This window comes from Acanthaster planci, linkage group LG09 (assembly GCF_054643075.1).
Source record: "Acanthaster planci isolate LZ-2023a linkage group LG09, COTS_SCS, whole genome shotgun sequence".
Taxonomy (NCBI): domain Eukaryota; kingdom Metazoa; phylum Echinodermata; class Asteroidea; order Valvatida; family Acanthasteridae; genus Acanthaster; species Acanthaster planci.
In genome coordinates, this window is record NC_141785.1 from 8,313,724 (window position 1) to 8,325,756 (window position 12,033).

The following is a 12,033-nucleotide window of genomic DNA, read 5'->3' on the forward strand; positions in this document are numbered from 1 at the left end:
TGCAACAACTACAATTCGTGAGTGGTAAGTGGTTTGTCCAACAGGTGTGATTGTGACTTTGGTACCGTCACAACTGATGAAAGACTGTTGAAGGGGAATCGATGGTAATACAGGCTCTATCCGGAGGAGAGTCACAGCGACAATTGAGAACAATGTGAGAGTGGTTCCAAGAAGCTGCAGCTATAGACACATAGCATGCCACTGATTACAAGTTGGGATACCAGCTCAAATATGGCTGGCTCAGATAAAATGTTCTACACTGGCACACTGTGGACCTATACAAACTGACAAGGGAAAGAATGCACTGCTATTCTCAGCAAAATATTTTAAGTTACAGTTTTTGAAAGCACTTTATGATGTTTTTTAAAATGTTCCCAGCTTCTAGTTCCTCGTCCAGCATGTACGTACTCAGATCAAATTGAGAGACTATTCCAATAGGTGCAATTCAATAAATGCATTTTTATTATGTATTTGTTTGCGTTTCTACAAAATGGCCGCTTCCATAGATCCAAAATGTAAACCTACCGGAAAGTACTTCATTAGCACGAGTGCGAAAATAAAGTCAGGATACTCAAACAAGGTTAGTCTTCAACACTGCTTTGCCCTTTGAAAGTTTAGAGCAATAATATCATCTCCTATGCTGTATCGATAACATTGATAATGTTACCTACAAGTATAAAACGCACATATCCACCAGTACATCAGTCCTGTAAACCTATTTCTGAAACCATCAGCTTTCTTGGTAGTGTACAGGTCAATTCTGCTTATTTTAACTGCAAACTGCCAATGAAATGCAAAGACCATTTCTGCCCTCAACAGGCACCCATCTGTACTCCCGGCTGGAGAGAGGTATTAAGTAGGGTTTAAAGTGCCTTGACCCGGGCCACAACGTGTCACCATTAAATGGATTCGAACCCCTGACCCTCATGACGGGGAATTACAAACTCTCGCCACTAAGCACCACTACCCCTGGTAACCAAGTGTCTTTACGGCAATGAACTGGTACCTGGCACTGCACTCTGGGGAACTTTTCTTTTGCTACGGAAATCTGATTGGATTGTGGGGACTTCGGTGTGTTCTGGCAACTTTTTTTAGGTCATCGCAACTATCGCCAGTGCGCAACACATGGGGTTCTCACAACTAAGGAACAGGCATGCCTGTCACCGTGTGTGTCCTCCCCCTGAAAATGTCCACAAGACTTGCCGCCCCTCCCCTCAGAAGAAATCTGCCGCTGTTGCACGGCCTCGGGTACTCCGCTTGGGTAGGTCCAGCAAGTTGTCCGTCAGGGTCTCTTCCGACACGTCCCCGGCACTCCCCAAGGGCATTTGGCCGGGCGTACAGGAGGGGGTTTGTCGTGGAGTGCTTCTCAGGATAGGGGTCTTGTCCCCCGCAGGGGTTCTGGCGGGTGAGGGTGTGTAGCTCTGCCTCAGGGCCTTGTCCGTTTTGAAGCCTGAGAGTCTTTTGTTGACGAGTTTTTGGGCGGCAGGCGTCAGAGTGCGTAATCTCTCAGTGGTCCCGAGTGTACCCAGTCTCTTTGGTGACGGGCTGTTCAGAAGGAAAATTACATACAAAAATCAAACTCAAATTAAAAATGCTTCCACTTATAAATTGGATTTAAAAACAAAAAAATCTTGCAGTTAAGATGTTACTTACTGACAAGTTTAAGAAAAAGTAACGACAGATTAACATAAAGCCTTGCACTGACTACACAATCAAGTCTGCAGTATTCAAGATTGCTTGCTGAAAAGAGTCATTACTTACCGCAGATATTGATTTTTCACCTTACTTTTTATGAAATCACTATTACATCTGTATAGAAATCACCACTGCACTTGCACTAATGAAGCAGCTATGAATGGAATGAACGACAGCCAGAGAATTAACTGTTGATGACATTGCCCTAGATATCTGGATGCTTGATTTGTTATTTATAAATCACAGCATATTTGCTCCTTTCTCAAGAGGTTTTTAGGGAAAAAAAAATTTTCCAGCTTGCTCAAGCAGGACTCAAACCCACTACCTCCTGTTTACAAGTGCGGATGTCTTAACCACTGAATACAGACACACAACCGGTCAAAGGTAACAAGGCGAACGATGAGAAAAGATTGCTTTTGTTGCCATTCGTTTGGATAAACTGTGACTTGAATACAGACTGGAGGTCTTGCGTTGGTCTTGTGATGGTCTCGTGGGGTATCGCCTACGGCACTGATGCCACGTTTGGAGGGTTTTCTCTGCCTACCTGACCAGTGACTGGGTGACCTTCTGCAACGCTTTCTCCTTCTTGGCGCGGTGTTTCTTTGAAACTTCCTCCACCAAGGATAACCCCAGTCGCTCCTTCCTGGGTACATCTGCCATCTTAAGACAATTGAAAAACCCAGACGGAAATCTGTCATGTTTACAACTATCAAGATTGGCTCGTATTTAACACCTGTTGCACCCAACTGACTGTTCTTTGAAGAAACAAAATCTTAACGACATTTAAAAACAACAGACCCTTGGTAATCATGGTGAAAATCGGGTGCACGGTGTCAGCACTTGATTAGAAAAACTGTCAAGGGCAAATTATTTGGTATCGCTGTGCTCTGACTTATTCTGCGGTGATGTTATCTGGAGTGTAAGTATAGACAGCCTATCAGAGAACTACAAATGAAATTATGCAAGGTTCAACGAATGAGTTTCCACTGTTTTTCTGACATGGCGAACAATCGACTGAACTGAAACATCACAGATTTTTTTAGTAAATACATTTAGCTTTGGACTTTTTGAGTGCTAAATGCTGCAAGTTTACACAAGAAATGCACAAGTTCCCACACATGAAGATATGTGCGGGTACACTGTTTTTATGGCCTGCTCTACACGTGTCTGACCTAAAACTGCTAGTAATGGACAACTCACTTTGAAAGAAGGGCCGCTTGTATTGCGGACCGGTGTGTCCGATCCGTCAAGTCGGAACGGCGTGCCTGAGATCTCGCCCCATGTCATCATTGGTGACTCGTTGTACGCGCCTGCCGACCAATGCAAAAATGTCAAAACTTGTGAGTAGAAAAACTTCTCGTACAACACTGCCGTACTTGAAATTAACCAAGTTTATGAACAAAACATGAACTTGACTGATCCCTCTAAATCCACCACAATTTGTAGGATTTTGAAGGATTCGGGAAGAATTCAGGATTTACATGTATGCACGAGTCGCAATATGCATCCAACGCCGTCAAAACATGGGCAAAATTGAACGGAGGAAGAAAGATCAACAAAACTTCAAACCAGCATGGAGGATGTAACAATGACGGCATTGAAACTTTCCAAGGGCTTTTACAGCTAACAAGGCAATATTGTAAGAAAATTACTCGTTTTTGCATGAACTGCTAAAACCTCACAAGAACTTGAGGAGTAAACCTCTCTAATCCAGAGTTCGGGGTCAAAAATCCCGAAATCTGGAAAAAATTCCTGAGAGTGCAATATCCCTGACAAAACTATCAGTGAATGTGCTAAATTTTGGTCTCAAACTTGGGTCAGGATTCTACTACAGTGCTATCGCACAATAAGAATATAGGTCGAGGCCGTCAGCCAGCATACCTGGTGCAGGCGAGGGCGTTCCCACGAAGCTGTACCCGTTCACCTTGGGCGTCTCGGAGGACGAGGCTATCTCCTTCCCATCGTGCCCCACCCGGCCCGACTTCTGGGCGGCCTTGAGGGCGGCCGACTTGGCCAGGGCCGAGCTCTGGCCGGGTCCGGCGCTGAAGGGACTGGCCTGGAAGTGGGTGTTCTTGTGCACCACCTGCTGCACCTTGGGCTTCTTGAAGATTTGCTCCTCCGGCGTTTCCTCCAGTCCTGAAGAAAAGTTAGGTGAAAAATGGATTTGGTTCGTAACCTGAGCTTTACTTATAAAGCTGGGCTGAACTTTGACAGATTTTATTAGGCTCCAGTCGAGGCGCTAGTGATGATAAAGTCAGTCCACACATACAATATACACGTCGCTTGACAAAAGACTATTTGGCACAAGATACACCCCCTCTGCCAAGAACACATTTTCCATCCCATTTTACAGTGCCTCATAGAATGCTAATGAAATCTGTGGTATGACTAATCACATTAAAACAATTTATGCAAATTTCTTTTACTGGTCTCAGGTCCATTCTGCCCAAATGAGAATTTACTGTCACAACCAAAGTGTATTCTCTTTTCTGAAAGTTTATTTTTGTTTCTAAAGTTGCTAGCAACTGTTACGAGAAGCACAAGTGAAGGTCTGAAACCAGAAAGTGGCCTTTTCGCAATCAAACATGGTATGCACCTTGTGACACATTTAAAAAAAATTTAAACAAATATCATTACAATAAAAAAGGTGCTTACAGATTTATCGTTTAACATGTCAGTCTCTTTTTAGGCTTACATTTCTGGTTAGCAGCTTTACAGATTTGGGCCCACACTCTATGACCAGAGGCTACTTAACACAAAAGCTAGGGTAAGCATGTTTACCTTCAGGGACGTACATCACAGCGTTCTTGGCCTTATAGCCCCAGGTGGTGACCGAGGAACCTTCGGCAGGTTTGCCGGCCTTTGGTCCTTCCAGAGCCAGCATGTCCTTCTGCTCCTGCCCGTGGACTCTCTCCGCCTCGTACAGCCAGGCGTGCTTCTGCTGGTGCTTCTCGGCCGCCGCCGCCATGATATCGTCGAAGGAGGCGTTGTCTTCGCTGGTGTGCTTGGCCAGGTACTTGTCCAGGGTGAGGGAAGTATCACTCTTATCTGAACGGCAAAACAAAATCCGACTCTGCAAGTATCCCGGCATTACTACAGTTCACCTGCCTCGATGCTAAAAACTTCCACTGAGCTAGAAAGTAACAAAAAATACCTTCTTGTGCTATGACATTCAGGGGGCCTTTTGTAGAAAAACGGTGACTGGAGTACAGACAAGCTTATGGAGTCAGTTGAGTCAGTCAAGCTGCATGATCTTTACACGACGTGTAAATCGTATTGCATGATTCCGCTATTGGGGCCGTGAGAATGAAAATTTTAGATTTGCGTCCACCGCCCGCATGGTCTGAAACACCCCGCCGAAAAAGTTCACTATTTCCAAAAAAAACTTCACCACATTCAGAAAAATGCAGGAATAAAAAATCCATTTCAAATCCTAATTCATACAGCAGTAAAAGGGTCCAAAATGAGTATATCTACGCATACCTACCCAGTGTTCTCCACAGGCTGTTTTAGCAGGGTGGACCGCCCTGCCAAAATTTTGGGCCGCCCCGCTAAAATTTTGCCGCCCTGCCAAAATTTGTGCCTCCCTGCTATGTTTTTTGAGTAGTGTATTTTCCCCCGAATGTCTACTTTCTCAAGATTTTACTAAAAAAGAGGTTTACCGCAGTTTGTGGATCGAGTTTGAGTTTACCAACGATTCTTATGATGTACTGACAATGACAAGGAACACCAAGAGTTGAGTGCAGCATGAGTCTATATGTGACGTCACGTTATGTAAGGCATGTGTATTGGTGTAGACTGCATGGTCCCTCTCCTCCAGTATAATGCATTTCCAAAATGTAGTAGCATTGAGAACCAGTTTATTAAAGTAGAAATTCCTTAACGCAGGAGGACGTATTTATCGGAAACTAGGCTGGGTCTAAATAACTTGGCTACGGCCTGATGTTACGCGCGAGTCTATGTAGAGAGGATGCAGCCAGTTCCCAATTTGTCAACGTGTAATTTAAAGCCACAGCCCAATGAATGATTCGGATCTCAGATGTCAGGTGATCGTTGGCTGCCTACTGTTATGCACAGTCAACCTCGTGTACTGAAAAACCATTTTGTACAAACTCCTTTACTTTTATATGAAAACATGTGTAATCTTCCATCAGGTATATTTTCATGCAAACTCAATAAAATGTTGGAACTTTAAAATTGATAGTGAAAGCATAAGTCTAGTTATAGGCATCTTATACTTGGGCATAGAGCAGTTTTGACAACAACAAGAGATCTTCATTAAATATGTATAGAACACAAAATTGACAAAATTTACCATGTGAAGGGTCTCCCCAGATCCTATCACATTATTGTGGGTGGACTAAGAACCCTGATACCAACTTCAATTTTTCTAATGGCATGGATGACACTTAGGTAACCTTTACAGGTTGACGAAAGACAGACCTTTCCTGTCCTCTCCTTGGTCTGCATTCTGTCCCCTTGGTAATCTCTCCCGTACTGGGAATTCTCTTCTCTGGTTCGAGGGTGTCTGCAACCTCGGGTTAACATCCGGTGTCTCAAAGGTGGCCGGTGTAGCTTCCGCATCTGTGTACCAATGACAACAAAAAATCAACGACATATTCAATAAATCAATTTACATACCTGTGATTTTATCTCAATGCCAAAACATATTATCTCGGTTTTGAGTAGTTTTGAGAAAAAGGCATAATTAGGTTAGCAGCCTCAAAGTAAATTCTTTGTGCAGAATGAAATCACAGGAAAAATGGAACTTTAAAGCAGATTATTTACATACATGTACACATTGCCTTTGGGTCTTGATTAATTTTAGATAAATGATCTTTGAAAGGAACAAGATCAACATGGGATGATTGTGCTAATTGGAGTTACTTGATAGCAAGTAAGTTCACTTTAACCAATCCCACAAAAGCGTGGTTTATTTGGATGCTAGATTTTTTCTTGTCTTTTTAAATTAAATATTACTTGAATATGGGTTTCTTTAATTTTTTTTTTTTTAACTGTATCTCATTGCAACTGTGTTACTGTTTTTTTCTGCTAATATAAAAAATGAATGAACTCCACACGTGTGGCCCTGCTTACAAGGGGTAGGCGTGTCTGCGTCAGGTCTTCTTGTCTGTCCAGTCCCTGCGTACTTCAGGGCCAGCTCTCTCATTCGTACCAGGTCGTTGCGCTCCCGGGCCTCCAAGTACTCCTTCTGGGCCTTCAGCTTGGACAGGTCTGGGAAGAAATCTCTCTGGATGATCTTCTCAAGATCCTGGGGTGGGCACACAGGACAGAAAAACGACGAAGGGTTAGGCAGCTAAATGGGTGAATGTTTTCCCGTGCACCAAACCACGTGTTTTAAACACACAATCATCACAAATGCCATTGACCCTAAGGTTAAAAGCGTGAAAATTCTTAGGAGAATTCTCCACCCAGATGCCTGAAAGTACAGTGAAAAACAATGGAATCCATGCATGTCTTTGAGGGTAAAACCTTTATTGTGTATGGGGCAGCGAGTACGATCGACATCTTGGACTTGTTATATCCAACTCTATGGACTTGTGCCAAAACACTGCACTAGCATTGGCTACAGCAAGTAAACGTCCAGACTTACGCACAGTGTACATATGCATGCTGTGCAAGAAACCTTCAGTCCAGACTTCTATTAGAAAACATTCTTGAAATTTCATTATTTTAAATATGTTTGTGGGGATTTCTAACCGCCTCCATATATCGGTGATTACACACGAACCATGCGACAGAAAAAAAAAATGAAGGATAAAACTTTGTGACAAAACAATTAAGAGCTATCAATCATACTCCGTAGTTATATGAAACTTTACAGCGGTGAAAGTACATAACCTCTGCACAGAGGACTTCTTTTGCGAAATGGAATGACGTACCTCCAGAAAGGTTTCTTCATCCAACACTCTCTTGGCTGGTTTCTTGTCGGCATCGCTAGACTCATCTTTAGTGTGATTCTGATGGGCACGAAGGGTCTTGCCTCCCACTTTCACCAACGCCATGGCATTTAACAAGTGGCCTGCTGACAAAGGAAAAACAGAAAAAGGTCTGACAGAGGAAAATGATTGCAGTCATTATTTAATATTTACAGATTTTTTTCCTTGCTTTTAACGACACTAAAACTTAAATCACAGTATCTTTTCGGTGGCTAGGAGCCTTTCTTTAGGTTTCTGTAACTCATTTAGCAACTAGCGAAAGCACAAAAAAGTGAAGGGGGAAGGTCTCCTCTTCCACCGCCGGTGCTGCAGATGGTGTGCCTGGCCACCGTGTATGGCGCATCGCCGTCATGGCCTTGCACCAAGATGGTTGGGAAGGACGACATTCCGCCCACCAGTCTGTGTGTGCATTCCCGGGTCCTAGGGCTGTGCCGAATATCCAAATAATTGATTGATTAGCGAATATTTGAATAATAGTTTTCAAATTTGAATATTTGAATGCAAAACTCATGAAAAGGGAAAATTTTCTTTGGTTTTAAATGAAAAAAATTGCACTGTGGAGGATTGTTTCAAGCAGGTTCAAATGAAAAGCGACAGAAATCTTACGTGCCAAAAAGTACACTGTAAATTATTCATTAAACCATTTTAAAGGAACAGAAATCTTGCTAAATCTTGGCCAGAGATACTCCTAGATGTGGGAAACTATTATATTGATTATAATGTACAATTGTGTACGTTATTGCAACTGATTTTGTATGAGGTTTGTTCATCAACAATCTGCCGGTAGGTATGACTTGTAGCTCTATGGTATGACCGAATACATGTATTCGAATATTCGATCAAATTGAAGGTCAGATATTCCAATAGTGAATAATTTGAATTCGGCAGCTTTTTTCTTTTCAAGTCATCACTGCCATGCTATTCTGCATGTGTGTTGCATGCATGCTGCACGGCACACGTACACCACCCTGTGCACTGCAACCATGACAACTCCTGCTTTCGGGCTATCCTGACTGCTAATGCAGACCCATTCATGGACAATCCAATTACTGACTCTTTCCAATATCCATGTGATCACACAAAGTGATGTCATCAGAAAACCCAAATGAAAACAAGCTGAAATTCTGTGGCATGTCACGCTAAACACAATTGGTGAATAGAGTTCCATCTTGTTCCATTTCAAGACACATCTAAACTGCTGCCAAAGTTTTGGAAGCACCCATTGGTACATGTAGTATCTTATCGCTCAGTCCTTGTATTAGACATGTCTTGACATGGAACAGCCGTTGAGACGATGAGGGGTCAAGTGACGTAATGTTCAACTACCTTATTTTAAAGATGGCGACTGTGAGAGCGAACCCGTGAGACTGAATGGGTGAAGGCAAAAAGACCGGAAAATACCAGAACAACATGAGTGAAATCATTCAATAAATGGCGCTAAGAAAGCGGAGAAGCTAAGGATCATCTCTGTGTACAAAAGAAATTGTGCCCACGATAAGTGGGCGAGCCGAAAATTTTCAGTACGCTGACACAAAATTGCATTTATGGATGTGTGGCTAAGGATGGAGCGGGGGTGAGACTCCATGCCACACTAGTGGGGCTAGAACTGCAGTTAGGTCAGAAAAGAATTAAGCATAGGCCTAAGGCGCAAATGACCTCATTTCATTGTACTTGCGGAGGATGTTCCTTCCTCCATCATCTGACGATGATGTATGACTCACACACATGTAGGCCCAGGCCTAACTGCTTGCTCTATGACTGATGACATTACTGTACCATGCTGACCAATGACATAGCTTTAGTATTCCTCTCAACATTCGAAGAAGAGGAACGCTCCACTCAGTTCAGCTACAGTAAAGTGACAGTGACATGAATATACGGGGAAACCAATAATACGCCAGACTAGTCGACTGACAACCTTCCTGGACCTGGGCACATCAAAACATGTCAAAATGGGTGACACTACCAAGCCGGACATGCAAATTTCTTGTGAACAGAAGCAGATATGACTTACCGAGACTTTCACATCCAGCATAACTGGACAGAATAACGAAATACGGGTTAGTTTTCTTGAAATCGTGAACACCGTTGATATACTGTATTAAGTCCACTTGTTTTGCTTGCAACGTCACGCACGAACGAACGACATGCGTTTTCGACCGTGCTCACTCCAAACGAACGGTGGTGGCGCTGCGCAGCATTATGTGCGCAACATGGACAAAAATAACCTGGGTTATTTATGTCTGTGGTGTGCAACGACTGCCGGTTGGCTTGATAATTGAGTATATGAGTCGTTCATGTCATAATAACCGACAGCAGTGAAAAAAAAAACACTGGCAAGACACTTAGAAAAGACTGTCGAAATTCTGAATCATCACTGCCCATGTCTATGTATAGATTTAAAAATGTTGACGTTACTTACATGTAGTCATCTTATTTTCCCGGGCCATGTACAACCCCTACCTTCATGGTACACTGAACTTGCTGTGTGTCACTGAGAGTTCATTATGTTTATGAAAAAAATAGATAAAAAAGAAATAATCTTTTTACAAACTGTTCAGACGAACTGGGCAGATGGAATTTTGAAACTGCAGGGTGGAAAGATGAAATCGACGATACACAATGCATAAAACTGTAGAACAGAATGGTGCGAAATCGCCGCATTGGATATAGTGAATACACAATCGAATAGTGAATCTACAAAATTGAATCATGGCTCATAGCAGAACTGAATGAACGAAATCACCACCTAGATTAGTGAAACTGCTGAATGGAATAGCGAAATCGCCGAATGGAAAGGTGAAATTGCGAGATTAAAATGGCAAAATTACTGGGTAGTACGGTGAATTAATGAGCTACTGCAGAATGATGAAATTGACGAATTGAGTGTCGAAAATGGTAAATCGAATGGGGAAAGTGCCAAACTAAATGGTAAAAAAAATCATTGAATGGACAGGCGAAACTGTATAACGAAATGATGGAATTCAAGAATTCAAGTCGCCAATGCGGTACTTTGTTGGGCCACCGAAGATAGCAACGGTGTGCCGCAAATGCAATAGGGCCTACTCTCTTATCTAGTAGTTTCTAGTGTTGGCGCTGACAAAACAGCGCAACCACAACACACGCACGGACACGGAAGTCACCATTATTCATTATCTTAATGCTAGCTCAGTTCACCTATGATAATGAATAACATTCATATTGCGCACGATTATTCAAAGTGATTACAAAATACTTATTTTCCTTTAAGACATATCTGTTATTTAATCCGAGACAGCCACGTAGAAATTGAAACCCAAACGAGGCACCTAGAGGAAACAAACGAACACACACAAAAAAACAAAAGGTAAACCTTAGTATACAAAAAACATATTAACATGAGGGACATATAAAGGCGCGAGAGGGATTCGAACCCTCGGTCTTCTGTTTACGAGACAGACGCCTTACCACTTGGCCACCGCGCCTCATACCAGTTCTCCTCAGAGTAACATATACTCAACTTAGAATATCAAACGGATTTTCAAGTTGATTTTTAAATTCGGAGTGACGCGAAGGGCTATTAAATACGTCGAATATTATATGCAAATATTTACGGAGTAATTCGGAAAACGCGTGTCCATAAATAACAATATGCAACCAGGCTGCTATTAAAAAACCTTCCAGGCCGGGACACATTCAATACAAATCACATTTTGAAGTTCGTTTTGTGGATGTTCACAGATCTTTTGTACAAATTCTCTATGCTCATAGCTAATAGTTTTTTAACCCGAAAACACGTAAAACAGAGTGTTGTTAGTACCATGAGCGAGCAGCGGCCGACAGCGCAAGTACGTGTATGCCATACGTATATGTACATGTACATCGACCCACATCGCTTGATAATATGCGTCCTTCTCATGCAAATTCAATACATGTGTATTAAAAAAAAAGTTAAAAGAGACGACGCGTACGTTGGTGAGGGCTAAATTTTGGCCTAGTGGGCCTGACTAATGTTATGACTGTGTCGAGCAAGCCCGACAGAAAGTAAAGAGGGTACCAGTCCCGCCTTTTATTTCGCTAAACCAAAGTTTTTTCGCCGATCATTAAACTTGAAAATATCATCGCAAAAAACTGTTCGAAACACTTTCTTGCCATCAGTTTATAAACAGGTTGAAGTACCGAATGTATTACATAGATCGACGGATAGTGTTTCAGAATAATCCAACATTGTGACGTCCATTTGCTATTGACTCTGTAATGTTGACTGTCTTAATTGACATGTCTGCAAACTCAAAACTCATGATGTATCAAGGTTATTGCGTTTAATTGATAAACAATTTTTAGAGTAAAAGCATCCCTTATTACTTTCAATTTGAGTGCCGAATGTAAAAAGACGATG

At 42.3% G+C, this 12,033-nt stretch overlaps 1 protein-coding gene and 1 non-coding gene across 3 annotated transcripts; both read right to left on the reverse strand.

Moving 5' to 3' along the window:
* Positions 1–445: 445 nt before the first annotated feature.
* LOC147798090 (splicing factor ESS-2 homolog) lies at positions 446–9,820 on the reverse strand. Of its 2 annotated transcripts, none has more exons than XM_087141544.1 (9): positions 9,670–9,820; positions 7,599–7,741; positions 6,793–6,967; positions 6,139–6,279; positions 4,477–4,743; positions 3,577–3,831; positions 2,896–3,005; positions 2,240–2,355; positions 446–1,545 (listed from the first exon to the last, which is right to left on the reverse strand). In XM_087141544.1, exons 2-9 carry the CDS (start codon positions 7,719–7,721, stop codon positions 1,215–1,217), a joined length of 1,518 nt encoding a protein of 505 aa, XP_086997670.1. In that variant the 5' UTR covers positions 7,722–7,741; positions 9,670–9,820; the 3' UTR covers positions 446–1,214. The 2 variants fall into 2 exon arrangements, with proteins under 2 accessions (XP_086997670.1, XP_086997669.1); XM_087141543.1 differs by having other exon boundaries at positions 447–1,545; positions 7,599–7,738.
* A 1,227-nt stretch (positions 9,821–11,047) lies between these two features.
* Positions 11,048–11,119, reverse strand: Trnat-cgu (transfer RNA threonine (anticodon CGU)). Its single transcript has one exon. It is a non-coding gene; the product is annotated as a tRNA-Thr (tRNA).
* Positions 11,120–12,033: the final 914 nt, after the last annotated feature.